The sequence below is a fragment of the Helianthus annuus genome, chromosome 3, assembly GCF_002127325.2.
Source record: "Helianthus annuus cultivar XRQ/B chromosome 3, HanXRQr2.0-SUNRISE, whole genome shotgun sequence".
Lineage (NCBI taxonomy): Eukaryota > Viridiplantae > Streptophyta > Magnoliopsida > Asterales > Asteraceae > Helianthus > Helianthus annuus.
Window position 1 is genome coordinate 167,128,350 of NC_035435.2, and position 22,847 is coordinate 167,151,196.

A 22,847-nucleotide genomic window follows, 5' to 3' on the forward strand; every position below is an offset into this window, starting at 1 on the left:
ACCAACTAGAAGTGCCGTTTCACTCTTCTGTCCATTAATTATCCTTAAAGATTGTACTTGCTTGAAGTAAAAATATAGGGCATGTTGGTAGTAAAAAAATAGGGAAAATAATGGTTGATCATCGCTAACTAATGTCTATAAGATTTTTTTTCTGGCGGAAAGCTTTTAAACACTACCATTTAGTGTTTTTTTTCTAAAATGCCTATTACTTAAAACTAACTGACAAAATAATAATAATAATAATAATAATAATAATAATAATAATAATCAACTTTTTTAACTGTTTTATTTCAGTCGCTCACTTTAGGCTGATAAGAAGAAGCTTATAATAACAAAATATGCTTAAAATTTTAAAAAAAAAATTCAGTAAAAAAATATGTTTTAACAAAACAGCAATATACTTGATCACTTTAATGACCGTTTTATTTCAGTCGCTCACTTTAATTCTTTTTCGTCTTTTAAAAAGGTCGCAACATCATATTTTTTATTAATAAAAAATAACTAACTACAAATAGCTATGTAATAACTTAAAACGTCAAAACATTACATCACATGATAATAAATTAGCATCAACAAGCTTGATACTTTAATAATGGAGTAATGGACCAGTAAATAAACTTCTACTTCAAAGTAACAAAGATCAATTAGGGGCTGTTTGTTTAGGTCTGAATGAAGCCATTCAGAGGCATGCCTCTGAATCGGTCAGATGTGCTCGGTGTTTGGTTCATTTAGACCTTACCTCTGAATGGATTCATTCAGATCTGAATGGTTCAGACAAATTTGAGATCTGAATGGAATTTTGACAAGCTTGCCCTCATCCACACTGCCCCTTCATCTCCACACCTACAGCCGTCGCCGCCGGATTCTTCACCATCATCAACGTCAACGGCCTATCCTCATCGTTATCATCGACACCTCTATTAACGTCATTCATCACCGGCAAACCAAACGAACCTGAGTCAAAATCTAGATATAAGAAATAGCACACGAGTTGCCTGAAACGATAACTTACCGAGTTACCGGATTCGAAACACCGCCGCCGCTCAAGGCGTCGCTGCCGCCGTCGCTACTCCTTCTCCGGTATCTCTTTCTCTCCGACTCTTCTCCTTCTCCGGTCTCTCTTTCCCGCCGTCGCTACTCCTTCGCCGTCGCTACTCTTTCTCCGCTCTGTGTTTTTAGAGAGAGAAGTGATGGGGAAGTGAGAATGTTGATGTCTGTGTTGATGGGGATGTGAGAGAGACAGAGAAAACTTTGGTTTGTTGGGTATTGAAGTATTTTGTTTTGTTTAGGGGTAAAAATGTCCTTTTACACATCATTCAGATGTGGAACCAAACAGCGTTTTATTTGGTTCAGCACTTACTGGTTCAGACACTCTTACCCATTCAGACCTCTTATTCATTCAGCACTTATTGGTTCAGATGTTGCCAAACAGCCCCTTAGAGTATATTACCCACAAATATAAACTTCAAATTGAGCGAGATCAACAAATTAAAAGAAAAAACAACTGAATTACAAATTGAAATCAATATATACCAGAGTGAGACAATGAAATCGTTCTGACTAATAGAATAACTAATCATAACTTTCCAACTACTAGATTGCAGCATTTCCTAAAGCTGAAGAAAAACATTAACTCTTTAGTGAAAGTCAATAAGTTATGTACATCTCTTTCAATTACATACCATGTTGTCTGATAAAATCATATATTAATCTCCATATAGAAGTTAAAAATCATCAAGGGGACAACTTTAATCAACAGATAAAAACGAAGGAACATAAGCATTACTCCATTGCATCTTTTAACTAAGATACAAGTCTTAAAACACGCTTACTTGACGAGAAACTCTTAAATATATGATATAAATCTACTCAACCCTGCTTAATAAGATTCATGGCCTCTTACACATTCTTCAAATCAATATGATTATCATCAAACAGACGGTAAGTAATACAAACAAATAATCATGTTGCAACTACCAAAATCACATCATTAAACCAGTTCAAAGTGCATTCTATTTCATCAATCAGCCTAAAAATCTCTGAACCGAGACCATATTCTCAAAACAGTAATTCGATAACCTAAACACAACTAAAATACAAGTTCTAACAAACAATTTCAATCCTTTGTAGTTATCTAATACTGCATGTCTTACAAGTAATAAGAATTCATGGCAAACTAATAACATGGCTCCTTTAGCAATAAATCGAGATTAAAATCTCCACATAAACCTAGATTTATATGTTAAAAATAATACTACTTTTAACTAATTTGATCCCTACCAATCTAATCAAAGAAATCAGATTAAAAATAATCAATAATACTGTCAAGAAACGTGATTAATACGCTTTGGTAAATTATCGTAAATTAGACTCTAAATCGGATGAAATAAACGAACTATAGTAGAAAAAAAAAACTTAACTTGAAATTGAAATCAATAAATACCAGAGTGGAACAGATCCATGGCAGAAGAATTAGCGGAGGTGGTGGAATTAGATGAGCTTTTCCTGGAGGGAGCACGACGCATCTTAAATTAGGGTAAAATTGATGAGCTCCGATTGTTAATGAAGAAGATGATAAGAACAACGTCGGATAACAGGCATAGGTGGATAAGTAGCTCATGACTGCTTAGATACAATGAAGAATCGATTGCTCAATCTGAACCGATGGGAGCGAGTGTAGACAAAAAAGGGGAGCAAATATCTTGGATAGGGTTTCTAACTGCACGCCCGATTAGGAGTCAAATAACCCAAAATAAAAAAAAAACTTTGGAATTCCCAAGGCCCAAAGCCATAACACTGTTGAACAAATTCCAAAGCCCAAACATTGTTGAAATTCATTTCATTATTATTTACGGTTTTAATTTAAATTTTAGTTTTAATATTATTTATGGTTTTAATTTTAATATGTTAAACGTGTGTATAAATTATGATGTATTTTTTTCATTAAATGTTTTTTAAATAAAAGTTAATATAATGAGATGTAAAGTTGTTATCACATCATATGATATTGTTATATTTTGAAAATTAATGTTTTGTTTATAATACAATAAATAATATACTTCAATCATTATTTATACCACTATTATGTCCGTCCACCGGACGGGTATAGAACTAGTTTAAACTAATAACCAAACCATAGTCCTGGTTGCGATTACTGGAACCAATTAACTGTTCATGAAGATGAAAAATAAATAAATAATAGTCATTTTATTCCGTTTCTCGAACTTCACGCTACAGCAGTGATGACTGTCGTAAGGGTCAATCAAAAACCTAATTAAACTACGTAGATAGCGTAAGTAGGGTATCGTATCCACGGGGAATTTGTGGTTAGCGTAAAAGAAAATTAATTAAAACTAAACTATCTAAATTGGGGGTTTGTTTGTCGTTTTAAAAGAAAACACGATTTGTCACGAAAAGTGTTATCAAGATGAGAAGAAGTAACCTCCACCCAGAATCCCGAATACTCGTTTTAATATAAAAATCCGTTTTCTGATTCAAAACACCACATAGACATGGCCTCGGAATTAATGAATTTGATTAGTTAATAGGGATAGTTTTTAAGATTCACTATGCAACCTAATAACCCGTTTGATTGTATCAATTACCCACCGATTTACCAACCCGCTAACAACGCAAGAAAGTTGCCAATACGCTTAATAAACGAGAAGTAATTCAAACACAAGAAACATTTACCAATAATTCAACACAAGTGGTCAAGCTGTACCAGTTTACAAGAATCAGAAAAACAGAAAATTATATCAAACCGTGTAAACCTTCATCCAGGCAGAAGTCACGAGAGGCTTAGCCGCGCATAATGATCTTCACAACTTCGTTTGTCATCCCGATTTGATCAGATTTCATAGAATGGCTTGAGAGTACGGCTGATGACCTCCCCATGTATGACATCGATTTATATATAAGATCAACTAGGGTTTTATTTCATGAACATAATAATGCATTCCTAATTGTCAAAAAGGCCCACAATCCTAAATCCACGCAATAGCTGAACCTTTAATTCTTTCAAATAAGCTATTCCAATTCGTCCAGAAGTGTTGTACATTATCTCCAATAGGATGGACTATAATATATTTATTTGTTCAAAGCCCTTGCATCTCACTAATTCACTTTTCATGTTTGGCGGCCCATATGCATTCTGTAGTCAACTTCCTTTTTTTTCTTTTTGTTGGAGGCTGTGATGATTAAATTATAATAAGTGATAACTTTCATCACAAGTTCAGGCCAAACTAAATATTCCCTTCATTGAACTGGGCCGCGCGTCGCGGAATGTTCAACCACACCGCCAGGTGTCGCGGTGGTCATCAACTTGACCGACACATCTTTTATTTGACTGACTTAACTCGGATAGCTCTGGCGTGTCGCGGAGGTGGATCAAATTCTGGCGCGTTTCGCCTACAGTGCCGGGTTTAATTTCTTTCATTACGTATCCCGTATTAAAGCTCGTTTCTCTCGTTTAAACTTGTTTAATACCTGTTAAGCCACAAATAACAACACATAATAAATATATAAACCATAACGACTTAACGTATTTAACACACTAAAAACGACGCTAACTATTATTAAACACAACTTATTTTAACCCGGCATCAAGCAGCAAGCAACTATGGGTTGCTTCCGTCTAAAACCGCTACCCAACAAGTAGTATACATGTCCGGTAGACAGGTTTTTCAATGTCGTGATGACAAGTTTTTATACATCTTTGTTTCCTTTCTTGCTTCTATAGTTCTACTGTTGTGTTCTTTATCAAGGACCTTTCCTATTGTACATATAATTTATAAAGTTGAGCCAAATAATTTATTTCCAAAGTCTGATCATAAAGTATCAATTCACTTGCCTTCTCGTTCTGCATCTTGTCTTCTCTTTCTCTTACTCTTACTCGAAGTGCAGAGTACTAATATCACAGCCAACCCTGCTGATGTTGAGATTTTGATTATAACAATTACTCGTTTCTTTCTTGGAAATCTCGAACGAAATCGACCATTAACTGACTTTTTTTGGACATCTCGAACAAAATTGACATTAACTGATGTTGATGAATTAACTATAACAATTTACAGAATGAATTAAAGAAAAAAAAATAATGTCAAATTGAGAGAATGGCATCTATGAGTACGGAAATAAATAGCGTGTCTTAGCTACACACACACATATATATATATGAAGAAGACCACTAGACTTTAAAAACTTGAATAACAACATGAACACGAAGGCACTATTTTTGTAATGTATTAGTTTACTTAATAATTCAGAGGCTACCAGTCTAACATGAGTATCCTCGTAGGTCAATCAAATCTCGGAACCATAGCAAGCATGCGCCTTCAGTCATGCTTAGATTTGCGTAGGCGGTGCATGAGCAATTAATCTTGCAAGCTACCTCACATTCTTGCAGGTTCATGTGACTATCTTACACAACATTCTGAGTGTCTAGCAATAGTTGAGCTCAGTGGCGAAGCTTGAAAATTTCCACCGGGAGGTCGGAAGTCACCTGACCTAAAAATTCTATATAAATAAATTTATAAAACCGGGGGGTCGAAAACCTATATATTTAAAAAAATTCTATACGGACATACATACATAACACTACTGAGCGAAAAGTTCGGGGGTCGGAACCCCCCCCCCCCCCCCCCCCCCCCGCCCCTTGAAAGCTAGCCCCTGGTTGAGCTTAAGCAGGTTACTTTTGGGTTCAAATGGGTCACTTTCTATCATAAGTCAAAATTTTCAAATATTATTGAAGATATTACAGTTTTATAAGGATAAATAATAAAGGTAGTAAACAATCACCACAACATACCTGAAGAGAGACAATCACTTGACTAATGAATCCCGACCTTTTACCTACAACGCCAAAACCAAAACCAAAACCAAAACCAAAATCATCATCTCCTCACAGAAATGATCTATGAATTAACCCAAAACCATTTTTATACAATGATTAACGATCGAAGGAGCTTTTGAACGCTTCCCTCTAATTACACGATTAATTTTGACTTAAGTCAACATTTCAATTAGATTGTTTTTAGTTTTACCGTCACAAATGATTTTTTTGTATCATGGTTCTACAAGTGGTGCATAAACGCGTACATATATTGATATATAATCGACCTCAGTCCCACCCTTTCTCTTCCATGATACCCGGGTTCGACTCCAGTGATGGTCACAAGCCACACACCTCTTCCAGAGGAAACGGAATCAACTCAGGGCCAAGGGTGTTCACCGCCAGGCAGTATTGGGACGGTACTAGCTTGTGGAGTGGGATCACTCCAGCGGCCGGGAGGTCCGTGCAATAACCCCCCCCCCCCCCCCCATGATACAAAAAATTCAAAAAAAATATTAAAAACAATAATCCTAAAAGAGTATGTGGCTGAAAACACAGTAAATGATTATTTTAACCTTTGAAGGGCAGAGACAACATTCTCGATCTCTTAATGCCGGGCGTTTCACACGCCCTAGAAACCCAATATGTGAAATCATTCATACCTCTAACTGTGTAGCATTGTTGATGGACAACTGTTTACATCTGATAAGAACAAATTTATATTACTCTCTCTGATTAAGTAAACTATTTAGATTTTGTTGCAATATATATTGATAAGAATTATCAAACCGTGTAATAAATTTATTAAAAATCCGGAGTGTAAATGAAAATATACACAAATATGTTAGTTTAGCTAAGAGTTAGTTTTTAACATATTTTGTATCGGTTGAGGATAAATTCACTCATTTGTTTCATTAGTCTATTAACATACAAAAACAATAAAAGTAATATACATTGTATATGCATTTATCATATAAGTATATAACTAATATTTATAAAATGCACTGATTAACATGTTTTGTAATAAAAGAATAATATTCAACAACGAATCCTCACTTAAAATGTAATAATGTGATAATAGCATTTATTCAGCAACAAAATATTCAAGACGAGCAATTACTTTCCTTGACCATTTCTAATATAACGCCAGCTAGCAATTCTTAAAATTATGTCGGCAATGTGGTTTACTGCCATCTAAATCATAGTTGAGTCATGGGTGATTTAGGGAATAATAAAAAAAATATTGAAGAAGACTGTTGGACTTAATATTAGTTTTATCTTTTAAGCATGAACTTGGACTATTATTATATCTCCCACTTGTATATGAGCTAGCTGTTTGAACTAGTGTTTACAATGCATTGTCACATACATCACATTTTAAATGGTCTTATTTGGTGAGGCGGACGAGTCATCAGACCACATGTTCTCAGCATGCATGGTGGCTACAGTTGTTTGGCATAAAATTTCGGTGTTATGCGGGTTAATTACCTACGCCGTTCCTTTTCTCGACAAAGGATAGATAGGATATGCACAAGGTAATATCGGATGCCCAGGTGAGATGCAAACTGGTCCAATGTATCATTAAAATCCGGTGCTGTCTTATATGGAAACATAGGAACGATGTGGTGTTGAAATCGATCAGAGTTGATATCGGAAGCATCTTGGATGAATTGACCACCATGGATTTTTTTTATGGATAAAGAACAGGTCCAAATTGAAGATAGATTGAGATCAATGGTGTAGTTACAATTTTTGTAATTAGTTTGTAATACGACTGTAATTTGTCTGAATTTTTTGTTTTTTGGGTTGTAGCCTTTGTGCTGTTGGTTTGCTGTGAATAAAGAATAACTTCAAAAGAAAATTAGTTTTTTTTACTAATCTTATTTATTATTTGGCTTGTTGACTGGTATTGAACACTTGCCTCACTTCATGGTGGTTTCCTTCTTCTTGTCATCATAAGATAGATATTAAAAATATAGCATGTGGCTACAACCTGATGTAAGTTCATGAATATTTTATACATCTCCAAACTTTAATTGAATTGCACTCTACAAGGGTTTAAAGTAACAACCTTTCTACCAACTATATAAGCCCCTAAAGCCCTCTCATTTTCTTCATCCAAATCTAAATCCACTTCCATTTTTTCATATTGTTTTCTAAAATCTTCCTTAATAATTCTTAAGCATGGATAAACTTATGTTTTGGTTGCTAATTCTTCTGATCAACTTCCAATACACCACTTGTGCCATTACCAATCCTACATCTCTAGATTTTATCAAAACCTCATGCAAAACCACCCGACACCCTGCTCTCTGCGTCAACTCGCTCTCAAATTATGCCGGTTCTATCCAAGGAAACGATCAGCAGCTAGCCAAAGCCGCCATTGCGGTCAGCCTGAACACTGCTAAGTCAGCAGCGGCATACGTTTCCAAACTGGCTGGAACAACCTCGAATATTAAACCAAGGGAGTCCGAAGCCTTGAAAGACTGTGTCAACAGCATGACCAGCTGTGTGGCTAGTCTAACCCAATCAATTCAGGAGCTTGGGAAAATGGCTCAGTTTAAGGGACAAAATTTTGTTTGGCACATGAACAATGTCCAAACGTGGGTCAGTTCCGCCCTTACTAACCAAAACACTTGTATTGGAGGATTCTCAGATAGTTCAATGAATGGACAATTAAAGGATGCTGTTAATAAAAAGATGAGTTCAGTTTCACAAGTCACCAGCAATGCACTTGCTTTGGTGAACAGGTTTTCTATGAGACATAAAGATGTTACACATAATCCTTGACGGTTCACACTTCATAGCTATTGTTTTTTACATGTTCCTAATCCAACAAAGGTTATACATATATAGTAGTATTATGGTGTGCCATATATAGGTTTTTGTATCCTTAATTTATAAGGATTGTTTTTTGACTAGTCTATTGTACTAGTTTCTCTGTAAAAGCTTTATGTTTCTGTGGCTAAGGTTATCCTTTGTTTAGGTTTTGTTGGCCTTGTAGTTAATGTTGTATATCTAATGAAATAAGATGGCACCTTTATCTTGTCTTCTTTGTAACTTTAGGATGGTTTTTGTATTGTTTCATGCCTGAATGCCTCAAGGTCCAGTTTTCTGCAGGTTGTAATGTCCAAGATTGATACTCGACATTATGTTAGTAATACTTCAACTTATTTCCGTTTGCGATGTCGAATATCATATCCATATTGACGAGTTCAAGAATCGATAGTGCATTAACAAATTTAACCTTGGAACTCAAGGACCATACAATGTAAATCATATATAACATCATCAAAAGATACTCATTATGGTTGTGATTCTATGGATCATCCAAAGCATTTTTGTGTTGGCAAATAGTGAGACCTTCTAAGGTAGGGATTGATGAGGGCCAATAATTTAAATGATTGACTCATATGTGGCTCGGTAAAAATGCGAAAAAAGAGTAAAGAAACGGATCCATAACTCCTAAAAAAATCATCACTAAAGCTATATAATAGTTTTCTTTTTGTTCTAAACTGACAATTTTTATCGTCATTTAAATTAAGTCTACAATGCTACTTATTTGAAATAAATGAAGACTTGGTATATGTTTTATATTTCACTAAGGTAACAGTTAATGTGTGGGTTACTGTGGCCGAACTTCATATTTCAGTTAGCAAAATCGTAGACTCTTTCGTAATTGTTAATTAATTAGGTTACTAATTTATATAGGTTAACACATATTCTCCCATTCAAGTTTTTAGAAAGTTTGTTATATCCAACTCTTTTTCTCTTTCGTATTGTGTGGTACATGTGACGCTTTGCAATCGTGTTGTGCCAGTTGGTATAAAAACTTTGTTGTTGACATATTGTGTTGGAAGAAACCAACCTCGATCCTGGTTAGGTTGATCGCTTGTGTTGTGCATTTGATAGTCTCACTTCGATCTAGGGCGGAAACCCTCATAAAATCAGTACAAATCTTAAAAAGGATGTGTCACCATTGTAGGTGGCGGAAACCCTCATAAAACTCAACGGGATAGAAACTATGGTATTATTTCTTCTGAGTAAAGGAGGTGTTGGTAGAACTAGTCGTGGCCATTGACCTCTTGTCAAAGATGAAGATGTCAGTCATTGTATATGATTAATTTGACAAGGTCATTAATGTTGATTTTTAGATGGAGTGACTTAATATGGTTAATCTTATACTTTAGTTAGCTATCATTTTCTAAAGTAAATATGATCGAGGCTATGCAGTCATATTCATTTACGTCAAAATTACATAAAAATTAAGCTAGAAGTGTCATTTTGTTTCATTTCTAATTATATATTTCAAAAAATGAAATGACCTCAAAGATATGATTTACCAAACCTTAGTTCTTTTTGTAGTGTACCGTGTGGGCTGTGGAGATTATGTGCATGTTATATGTAGTTTCCATCCTTCCATCACATGAATTCGATTTTGAAGTTATTGAAAGCGCAAAATTCTTAAGCTAGCACCACAAGTATTTGTTATAAATAGAACAGCAAAAGAAATTATAAAGAAACCAATCCGATGCTGAGGTCATTTATGAAAGTAGAGAAACTAAATAATACTTCAAAACTGGAGGATTAGCTCATTTTAGGATCATGGGTCGTGGTGAGTCATGTTAAATATCATTTTACGTCATCAGTCATCCACCTTATCATAGTCATTTGGTTTGCCCTTCTTTATTAATGTAATTACTATGCCAACCAATACTCACTTTGCATACACACTCACTCACTCACTCTCTCATCAAAACCAACCAATCTCTCTCTTTCACACGTGACCAGAACCACGACCTCAACCCCAAAAAGCTCATTAATGAGATGAGGTGCTAGTGTTTTGCTTGTGGTGGCTCTTGGTCCACCCAACTGCGAGACCATTACGGGTGATCTAAGGCTGGAGAGTATCGAATAAAGTTAGCCATTTCAGCGCCACATCAACAAGGGGGTTTTATTCTCCCATTCCAATAACACCCACGGTATGAAATAAAACCCCCTTAATCATTAATTAATCATTTATTTATTTTTGTTTTTTTATATCAATAACATACAAATAAATAAAAAAAATAAAAAAATAACATTTAAACTAAAATGAAAAAAAAACTCAATTAAAAAAATTCAAAACATTAATAATTAAAAAAAAAAAACATAACATTTAAACTAAATAAAAAAATTACATTAAAACGTAACATCTAAATATTAAAACTAGAGGGTTGCAAACATATATAAACTACTAATATTTTTATTATTAAAACTAGAAGTACAAAATTTAAAGTTATCCAAGCCGGTTTCTTAAATCCCTCAAAACCGCAACTTATCAAACGACCTTTGGTACAGTGCTTGGATCAAACTCGGTATGTGTCGCGGCAAGCACTTCATCCTCGAGTATACCCTCATCGTGGTTCAACGCAGTGAAGCAGCAACTCTCAAAATTTGTGCACTTTATTCGTAGATGCATAAACCTTCCTAAAGTTTGATTTCTTCAACGAGCATTTTCACCCACATGTTCATAAACTGTGGACCTAACCCTACTCCAACATTGTGAAGGCAATCCTAAGTCAACTGCAACTTGTGAGCAAAGCGATATCCTCAGCCTCGCTTTAACGACGGGCCATTTGAGAGTATAGGAGTTTGAGAGTATAGAGCGACTGAGAGTGACGTAAAATAAGTATGTGTGTTTATATTTATATAGATGTAAAATAAAATAATGAAATGATTTTTTTAAGTTATTGTTGCAAACGGTAAAAAAAAAAAAAAGAAGGGCCCCACCAAAATATGCATGTTATCGATCGTCATTGTATTCACCCAGAATCAATAGCGCCTCCAATAACGCTCAGGAAAATAATAGAGGGTGAGGGGCTACTGGGGAAAGAAAGGCTCGCGTGAAAGGGCAATGGCACCTATTATGTGGAGCATAAGTAAGGCTATGCGGTATGGTGATGGTCCTCCTTTGGAGGATGACCCGCCACGTAGGCGCCACATCATAGTCCCTTAGAGGATGATCCGTCATGGTAAAACACTGGAAATGGGAGGATGATCCTACCCCCACCATCTTAATTTTTTTTTAATTTATCTACTTTTTAATTTATCCTACACCACAAATCAACAACAAGATTAGTGCTTTGCATCTGATCAACCATCACAAAAAGCCCCAATTTTAGTTCTTAAACAAACATCAAACAACAAAACAAATTAACTTCCAAAACCAACATCAAACATTAACACAAACACAAACGTACTTAAATCACACATCAACCGATCAATCAAACCACCCAATTCAACAAATTTAACAGAAAGGAAGAATCAAAACCTGCAAGAACTGTGCTTCTCTGCTTCAGACAAAAACCCACCACCCTCCATCTCGATTAATGTTGAAGAATGAAGAAACGAGTGTAGATCAGTGGGTATAGTTGAAACTGTGATGACCCAGATGGGATTTGGGAGAAGGGTTTGATATTGGATTTGGGAGAAGGGTTTGATTTTGAATTTGAGGGTTTGTTGGTGTGTGAGAGAGGGGGAGGACCGTCCTAAACGTCGAGACCCCGACGTTGACGACGAAGCTGGACCGGCGACGGAGGGCATAAAATGGAGAGGGGACGGCGGCGTACCAGGACGCAGCGGGGACAAACCCCGTACCGCATAGCCTAATAATAGTGATGGACTTATAACTTGAGTTGTTGACTCATATGTGAATTAGGATCGCTAGAAAAGACTAAAGAAGTAGGTCTATAATTTGATTATTTTGGTAGAAAGAAACATTTCATTTTTATTTTAGTTTGTTAGTTTCTCGCTATTTCATTAGATTTAAGTTTTTTTTTTCTTCTCCTTCACTCACAGTCACTTGTAACCACTCTATATAATTAATATAGAGGACCCACTCACATAAATTTGAAGGTGCCAATATGAATGCTTTAGCTAATGTAATATGTTAGGTCTAAATGAAACATGAAATAAATATTAGTGTTAATCAGTAAATTTGGAAAAAAAAAAAAAGAAACTGTTCACCCTCTATATTTTTTAATATTTTTGAAACTGGTTGTGAGAGGATAAGAGAGAAAAGATAATAATAAAAAGTAGAAAAATTATTATTTAATTGAAAACAAGAAAGAAAAAATAATGATTTTTAGTATAATTATAAAGATAGAGATGAAGGACCAATTAGAGCATTCACATCCAACCCCCCATTTTTTCTCTCTTTTCTTCAATTAAATAATATTTTTAATACTTTTATTATTATATTTTCTCTCTCTTCCACTCACAACCACTTTCAAAATATATTAAAAATATAGATAGTAAACAGTATTCCCTCAAATTTAAAGATGAATAGTAATATTTTTTTTCTCTCCTCTACTCACAACCACCTACAACAAGTTTTCATAAAATAAAAACCTTCCTGACATAATTTGAGGGTTGGATGTGAATGTTATACATGTACCTATAAATAAATAATCCTTTATAATATTTGGAAGGTTTATTAGATTTAAATAATCTCAACTATGACATATCAAAAACAGTCACAATTAAAGAATTGTTGAGGATAGTCACAACTTTCAAACTATTTTTTTAAGTCGAGCTATTTTTAACTGATGTCTAACTTCATTAGTTTTTTACTGACGTGTCTGCTTATATGGTACAAAACTTAGTTGATTGCTCATGTAGTTGCTTATGTGCCACAAGAAAATTAAAACCCATACCCTTTCACTGTTTTCGTCTATAATCACCAGTACTGTGACAACCCTAGATTTCAAAACCTTTCCTTCACGTGTCACCTGTTTTACGAATCTGGTTTTACATTTCGTTGAGCGTTGTATCGTTAATATCATTGTAGAATGATTTAATGCTAGTTGTGTGGTGGGTTTAATGTTTGGGCATGAAGGACTTTCGTCACTCATGGGTCTCGACGAAACACCAGGGGAGTTTCACTAGAGGAGTTTCACCAGGGGAGTTTCACCAGAGGAGTTTCATCAGGGGAGTTTCACCAGAGGAGTTTCATCAGGGGAGTTTCACCAGAGGAGTTTCACCAGAGGAGGTTCATCAGGGGAGTTTCACAAGGGGAGTTTCACCAGGGGAGTTTCACCATGAGGAGTTTCACCATGAGGAGTTTCACCAGGAGAGTGTTTCGACGAAACATTAGGAGTTTCGCCACCAGGAGAATTTCGCCAAGAAGGGCTTTCGGCCCAGCTCTTTCCCCAGGCCCAAATCCACTCCTTTTGTAATATAGGTGAGCGCATGTGCACAACCCTAGACCCCTTTCTAAACAACGACGGCAGCAGCACATCGAAGCATCATCCGTCTTGATCAAACTTCTTTAGGCACTTGTCTGGCATCACCTTACCATACGACTTCATCACCCTTCGGTCAGTAGATTCGTATTTGCGTATATCTTGATTATTGTTCTTGTTTATGTATGCAATTGTTTAACAGATTTGTATGCAAAAAGTATGATGATTGTTGTTGCTAAATAATCTCGTTAACAACTAATAGCACACATCTAGTAGTAACATCAGAAGTAACCGATGATCTAGGAGACTATACATGGTTAGATTGTTATGGTGATTATGTAGATCGAGATCTAAACAGTGAACTAGAATGACATTTGTAAATCAATGATGCTTAAAGGTGGTGTTTAAATTGATTCAAGTGATGTTCGTTGTAATGATAGTTTCTATTAATGATTAATCATTTATAAAGCTGTGATTGATTCCTCGTTTCGGTATTGATATGTGTTGAAACTGTTAGAGTTATTGGATAACTAGGGTTACTGTGTGCAAGATAAATTGGTATGCGACGAAACTGCATGATGACGAAACATGTGGAGTTTCGCCACCCTCATGATGATGAAACATGTAGAGTTTCGCCACCCTCATGATGACGATACATGGGAAGTTTCGTCACCTTGAAGTTTCGCTATTAGGAACTGGAGCTCGTGAACAGACTGTAGTTTGGTACAAGTATAATAAGGTATGATTATATGCTGACCTTTGTATGTTGAAGATATCAGTTATGCATGAGGAAACATGATTCAGTGTTGATTAGCATACTTGACTATTAAGTACTGTTACGAAACATGTGAACTTTGAATTCGTATGTGTTGATTAACTGTTTATGTGTTACTTGGTGATTATTGCTTAAGCACACATTATGATTGTAGATTATGTGAACATAAACTGATTGTGTATACATGAATACCATAGGCGGTGACTTATTAATTGTGAACAAGAAACTTAACAAACTGAGCAAACCAAGGTGAGTTCACACTTTCTACAAGGCATGGGATTCCCGGTGGTTGGGAATGGGTAAAGGACTTAATTGGAACCTGCGTGATCTCCTGGTTTGGGGACACGTACCACATCCTCTTTATTGATGGGTGATAACATTGATACTAGACCAAAATCTCTATCATGAAGTCCCTCATTTTTATATCGACTTAATCGTCGGGCCAATGGCGAGCGGGTCATTAGTTAGATAGCGCTATTTAGGTTTGACAAGCCTCACACCGTGCCGCAGAGTACGGGCGTGAACTAATGGATCTGGGCACGTCAATGATGAGAGACATTGACGCTAGGGCACCAACTTACTTCAGTCAGTAGTCGATATGGTAACAGGTCTAGTGGTTAACATGGGGTAGCCCCCACTGGTTATGGTTATGGTTTGGGAAACAAGGAATTGGTTAACTCATGGTTTACGAATGAACTTATGGTTTTTGGAACAACTTTAAAATGAACACCAACTGTGAACTCGCTCAACTTTGTTGTTGACTCGTTGTTACATGCCTTGCAGGCCTTTAGGTACATGTTGTTGGAACTTGCTGTCTGGGATGCTGTAGTGGTCATGGGTCAAGTTACAAGGAATCACAAGACAAGTCTGATGGTTTTTATACACCTGTTTTATGAAACTCATAACAAATTGTAATATGCTTCCGCTGGATAATAACTCGTGTATTGTAACACTTATATTAAATAAATGAAAGTTTTATTTTATCTTTATAAGTTCAATGTGATTGGTGGCTAGATCCTGGTACGTCACACGCCTCGCGGGGGTTTCCGCATGTGGTATTTTGGGGGTGTGACAGTTTGGTATCAGAGCCGCTGGTTATAGTGAACTTGGTTTTAGAAACGTTTTTATAAATCCAGACTATAACCGAACAGTTCAGAAAACATGAATACGACCATGACACTCAGCTCCAGATTGCAAGGTTCGTCTCTCGTATACTCATTGTACTGCATAACTAGTGAACACTTACATATGATATTGCATGTGATTGCACGTTTAGCACAACAGTATGAATTCATATATTACTTGCATGTGTTATGTGACTCATAGGGTGGTATTTCCCTAAACATTCATGACTTATGTTTTGTGATGCTCTTTGTTTGCTACTCGAGTTTGAGGAACCATTTAACATGAGTTAGGAGGAGCTGAGATAAGCATGCAAATCACAATATTATTGTAGGTGCACACATAATTATAATGTGGGGTGCATGCGAGTCCCAGTGAGGCTTAACGAGTGAAAAAAGGGTTCCATTCTGTTATTAAATCGATGTGAAACACAACAGTCTATAAGAGTCATAGCAGTGATTGTCTCTTACTTGAACGTGATCTTTTCACTCCACTCTGAATCCTTACGAATCTCGATGCTATCGAGTATTACCTGAACACCCATCTGAACGCCTAGTGAACTGTGTAGAATGTTGGGTGCTTGTACGAACGTCCTTGAGATGGATGTCTCTGTGTCAAATGATTGGTCTATACTTTCCTCACCTATCTTTGTTTGTTAGAACCTAGCGCGTTAGCGTCTTAGACCCTGAAGTGCGATCACTTCTGCAACGCTCGGGAAACATATCGCGTAATACTCAATCAACTTGCAAGAACGATGGATAAGAGGATGAGCGTAGTGCCGTACCAACCTTAGTATTAGAACGACCTTGACTACCGGCAACGGACACCAGCAGGCTGACTTCAACCGAATCCTTAACCTTTGTCAGTGACTTATGGGAGTCAGCTCCTACGGAATAATCGGGATATAAACGATGACAACTGACCATGGTGTGGAATGTGTAACTGCCAACACAAGGAGTAGCGCCTTAGGACGTGGCACGGAAATGTGACAAGATGGACCCTGTCTCCGTTTCAAGCAATGACATGAGAGGCAACAGTCACGGTGACATCAAGGTACTCGTAATTGTAGCCTACCGTATGGAAACAAGGGTGACTTCGACAAGGATCGACTGTCGTTAAGTCAAAATGTCAACAACCAAGGGAACGATAATAGTATTGGGAAATCCACGTGATCGTAACAACACTGGTAGTGGTGCTTGTGGAAGGGCATTTAGGATTGGCGTAGGCCACGCCAGGCATAATAACAACATGATAGCTAGCATGGGTAGCTAACCGTTTCGTCTCGATTCCGTTTAACCCTGAAGCTTCTCGAAACCAAACCTGTTATGGAACCGGCTGATGGCAAGCCAATTGAAGCCTTGTATGTTCATTGGGAGGCAAACTCGACCTTGTGGGACAAGTGTTCGATATCGACCTTCCTTTTTGCTATCCTTGATGGTCTCGATGCAATAGTAGTGTAGATTGGTTATCTGGATATCGCGTAAATATACCTTGAGGAAGGAAAATTTTGCGTCACTTATACTTTGAAGTGTTAGAGTGGTGCAAGGGTTAGCGCCATTCCAGCTATGAAGGCCCAGAAATGTCTACGGAAGGATTATTCCGCTATGTTAGCACTCGTTACTGATGTTAAGGCTAAGGAAAAGAGGATCGAGGATCCACCAATTGTTCGTGATTTCTTCCTAGTGCTACCAGAAGAACTATCAGGTTTACCTTCACATCGTCAGGTGGAATATCAGATCGGTATCATGTTAGAAGCAGCCCTTGTTACTAGTATTCCTTATTGTCTTACACCAGGAAGGTTGCAGGAACTGCCTAATTAACTTCAGGAACTATTGGACATGAGTTTTATCAGATCTAGTTTTTCGCTTTGGGGAGCTCCAGTTATACCAGTGAAGATAAGCCTTTTTCGTATGTGTACCGATTACCGAGAACGTAACAAGGTGACAGTTAGGAACCGCTTGTCTCGACCATGTATTGGCCACCTGTCGACCAGTTGCGAGGGACAAACTTCCATTCGAGGATTGGCTAGCGAACGAACTATCATCAGAAGGAAGTCCAAGAGGAGAATGCTCTTAGAACAGCATGTCGAAGGCAATGCAGCCATTTCAACTTTGTACACCATGATCATTGAGTTGATCGACACAGCAGTAGCTTCAGGGATCACATGAATCGACCGTATTTGTTGATGATGTTCTGAATCATGACCAGGAGAAAGGAACACCGTGGGTGGCATATGTATCCTATTTTAGCGCTTCTGTGGGAGGAGCCATTACGTGCGAAGTTTTGTTAAATGTCACATCTAGATTCGAGAGATGCATTTTGATCATGTGACCAACGGAGTGGGAATACACGTGGACCTCGCTAGGATGCATCTTGTTAGAAACTCATCGACACCAAAGATTCCTTCGGGGGATGCAGCAATTCCTTGGTTTCGCTAGATACTATCGTAGCTTACTCACAGGATTTTCGAAGGTCGCACAGCTTAAATCTCTTTAGCACAGCAGGGTGCTGTGTTCGTGAAAGATGAAACAGGAGGACGTCTTTTCAGCTTTCGAATTCCAACTCTGCAATGCACTGAGCATCGTCTTTACCCGAGGGTGCGGGTGATTCAGTGGTATACCATGATGGTCCGAATCAGAGTCCCAGTTACACACCGACGCAACGCGAGAGAGTGATGACTTACGTAATGGAGTTACAAAGAGGAACCGCACGACACACAACTGGCGGTGAAAACCGTGGTCTTGGGGTTTTAGATGGAGGCATTACTTGGACGGTACCAGATGCATTATTTAGACCGATCACAAAGGGCCTCCCGTGTACCTTGGCTTCGACAGAGCTAAATCAGTTAATGGCATCGCTGGAGGGAACTTTTGGATGATTACAACTATTAAACCTGAACATGCACGAGCTTTGCAGCTCACTATCGACACTAACTTACCTGATCCGACTCGCCCTGTTCAAACTGGAGAACTGAAGGAAGAGGATTTTCAAGTTGAACTCATGCGGGGCATGGAGAAGCAACCTTGGCAGGTCAGGCGATATTCGCTACCTCGTGGAACGAGTGTGGATCTCATTATGCAGTAACTGTAGGAAATTTATGTTGAGCAAACCACACCGACCTCGATATTCTAGTCGTCTGGGTTTTGATGAGAGACATTAGGATTTATAAATCTTGTACTGGTGATTGGGCATGAAGGCCCACCTAGGTAGGTATGGGAATGATGTTTGACTTGTGGGAAAGTCAAGGTGAAGTATTAGCAACCAGAACACCCATATGGAAACGAGAACAAACTGCCATGGATTTTGTCACTAGGCTACCTAGAACTCGAACCGGAAACAATATCACTTGGGTGATCGTTGATTGTCTCACATTACCAGCAGACCTTCTTGCAATCAAGGAAACTGACGAGTCTTGACAGCTGTGAATGTACCTCTGAGAGAGGCGGCTTTTAGGCACGAGGTGCCAATTCCTGTTACCTCCAATTTCGAACTATATATGATTCATGACAGGCAATACACAACACCCTTGGCTCACGCCTAGACATGAGCATTAGTTATCACTAAAGGACAACCGGACAGAGTAATGGACCATCCTGATGCACGAAGGCATGCTGCGAGCATGAGCGTGGTTGACTTTAGTAAACCTTTGGAAGAATACACATCTTTGGGTGAGATCTGTTGTGGCCGTTACCATATTAGTATGCATGCAGCTCTGTATGAGGAATGGCAGGGATGATAATACCAATCTTCTTGTTGGACTAAGGTGGGTGACAACCTAATCACCGAACCAGGATTTGTACTCGAAACTCTTGGGAAGAGTACTTAGATCGGAAATTGTTGACAGCAACACGTGACTGTCAGGAGAGCTGATAAGCTTAGGAAACACTGGGAGTTCGCTGTAGGCGAACGTGGCCTAATGGAAAGTCTCACCCTGGGAGGGTGCGGTACGCTATCAAAAACGTGTCAAGCTTAGCTTACGATGCATTGGGACATTCGGATTCCTGGAACGAATTGGTGACATGGCTCACAAACTCGAGTTACCTGGTGAATTGGGTAACGTTCACGATGACTGTATGACTCGAACCTATGGAAGCGTTTGACAAAGAAAACATTTGTGATACCTACTACCCTTGAGTTATCCCGTGGGAGTTCGTTGGAACTCAAAATGTGGACCGGAGTTCATGAGGGAACGCAATGATCGGAGCAAGCCCTACTACCCTCAGTAGTTCTAACGGTTGTATCAACTTCTGGTATCATTGGCGAATTTCGGGCCAAAATTCCCTTTCAAGTTGGGGATGATGTGGTACCCGAGGAAAAATCCACAGTCATCCTAATCTAGCACTTTGCCGCCTTGTGTTACTTTTGAGTTACCGTGTCACTTTTGGTTTGCTTATCAAATTTCAGGATGAAATTCCTTTCAAGTTGGGGATGATGTGACAACCCTAGATTTCAAAACCTTTCCTTCACGCGTCACCTATTTTACGAATCCGGATTTACATTTCGTTGAGCGTTGTATCATTAATATCATTGTAGAATGATTTAATGCTAGTTGTGTGGTGGGTTTAATGTTTAGGAATGAAGGACTTTCGTCACTCATGGGTCTCGACGAAACACCACGGGAGTTTCATCAGGGGAGTTTCACCAGAGGAGTTTCACCAGGGGAGTTTCACTAGAGGAGTTTCATCAGGAAAGTTTCACCAGAGGAGTTTCACCAGGGGAGTTTCACCAGAGGAGTTTCATCAGGGGAGTTTCACCAGAGGAGTTTCGCCAGAGAAGTTTCATCAGGGGAGTTTCACCAAGGGAGTTTCACCAGGGGAGTTTCACCATGAGGAGTTTCACCAGGAGAGTGTTTCGACGAAACACTAGGAGTTTCGCCACCAGGAGAGTTTTGCCACCAGGAGAGTTTCGCCAAGAAGGGCTTTCGGCCCAACTCTTTCCCAAGGCCCAAACGCACTCCTTTTGTAATATAGGTGAGCGCATGTGCACAACCCTAGACCCCATTCTAAACAACGACAGCAGCAGCACATCGAAGCATCATTCGCCTTGATCGAACTTCTTTAGGCACTTGTCTGGCATCACCTTAGCACACGACTTCATCACCCTTCGGTCAGTAGATTCGTATTTGCGTATATCTTGATTATTGTTCTTGTTTATGTATGCAAGTGTTTAACAGATTTGTATGCAAAATGTGTGATGATTGTTGTTGCTAAATAATCTCGTTAACAACTAATAGCACACATCTAGTAGTAACATCAGTAGTAACCGATGATCTAGGAGACTATACATGGTTAGATTGTTATGGTGATTATGTAGATCGAGATTTAAACAGTGGACTGGAATGATATTTGTAAATCAATGATGCTTAAAGGTGGTGTTTAAATTGATTCAAGTGATGTTCGTTGTAATGATAGTTTATGTTAATGATTAATCATTTATAAAGCTATGGTTGATTCCTCGTTTCGGTATTGATATGTGTTGAAACTGTTAGAGTTATTAGATAACTAGGGTTTCTGTGTGCAAGATGAATTGGTATGCGACGAAACTGCATGATGCCGAAACATGTGGAGTTTCGCCACCCTCATGATGACGAAACATGGGAAGTTTCGTCACCTTGAAGTTTCGCCATTAGGAACAGGAGCTCGTGAACAAACTGTTGTTTGGTACAAGTATAATAATGTATGATTATATGCTGACCTTTGTCTGTTGAAGACATCTGTTATGCATGAGGAAATATGATTCAGTGTTGATTAGCATACTTGACTATTAAGTACTGTTACGAAACATGTGAACTTTGAATTCGTATGTGTTGATTAACTGTTTATGTGTTACTTGGTGATTATTGCTTAAGCACACATTATGATTGTAGATTATGTGAACATAAACTGATTGTATTTACATGAATACCAAAGGCGGTAACTTATTAATTGTGAACAAGAAACTTAACAAACCGAGCAAACCAAGGTGAGTTCACACTTTCTACAAGGCATGGGATTCCCGGTGGTTGGGAATGGGTAAAGGACTTAATTGGAACCTGCGTGATCTCCTGGTTTGGGGACACGTACCACATCCTCTTTATTGAAGGGTGATAACATTGATACTAGACCAAAATCTCTATCATGAAGTCCCTCATTTTTATATCGACTTAATCGTCGGGCCAATGGCGAGCGGGTCATTAGTTAGATAGCGCTATTTAGGTTTGACAAGCCTCCCACCGTGCCGCAGAGGACGGGCGTGAACTAATGGATCTGGGCACGTCAATGATGATAGACATTGACGCTAGGGCACCAACTTACTTTAGTCAGTAGTGGATATGGTAACGGGTCTAGTGGTTAACATGGGGTAGCCCCCACTGGTTATGGTTATGGTTGGGGAAACAAGGAATTGGCTAACTCATGGTTTACGAATGAACTTATGGTTTTTGGAACAACTTTAAAATGAACACCAACTGTGAACTCGCTCAACTTTATTGTTGACTCGTTGTTACATGCCTTGCAGGCCTTTAGGTACATGTTGTTGGAACTTGCTGGAGTGGTCATGGGTCAAGTTACAAGGAATCACAAGACAAGTCTGATAGTTTTTATACACCTGTTTTATGAAACCTATAACAAATTGTAATATGCTTCCGCTGGATAATAACTCTTGTATTGTAACACTTATGTTAAATAAATGAAAGTTTTATTTTATCTTTACAAGTTCAATGTGATTGGTGGCTAGATTCTGGTACGTCACACGTCTCGCGAGGGTTTCCGCATGTGGTATTTTGGGGGTGTGACAAGTACCCGTCGGAATCAACGTTGTCATCGTCATCGGGTTCACTCCAAATCCTTATCGCTGTCGATTTCACCGTGAAGCAAACACTACCTCTGCTCCTAGCTCCAAAAATCACAAAAAC

The 22,847-nt window shown here is 38.1% G+C and overlaps 1 protein-coding gene across 1 annotated transcript; it reads left to right on the forward strand.

The window, feature by feature from the left end:
* The first annotated feature begins 8,017 nt into the window (after positions 1-8,017).
* On the forward strand, positions 8,018-8,623 carry LOC110928274 (pectinesterase inhibitor 9). The gene has a single exon (XM_022171367.2). The coding sequence runs from the start codon at positions 8,018-8,020 to the stop codon at positions 8,621-8,623; it is 606 nt and encodes a 201-aa protein (XP_022027059.1).
* Positions 8,624-22,847: the final 14,224 nt, after the last annotated feature.

Coding starts and splice junctions, on each gene's coding strand:
- LOC110928274 (XM_022171367.2), top strand. CDS start 8,018: ATGGATAAACTTATGTTTTGGTTGCTAATTCTTCTGATCAACTTCCAA.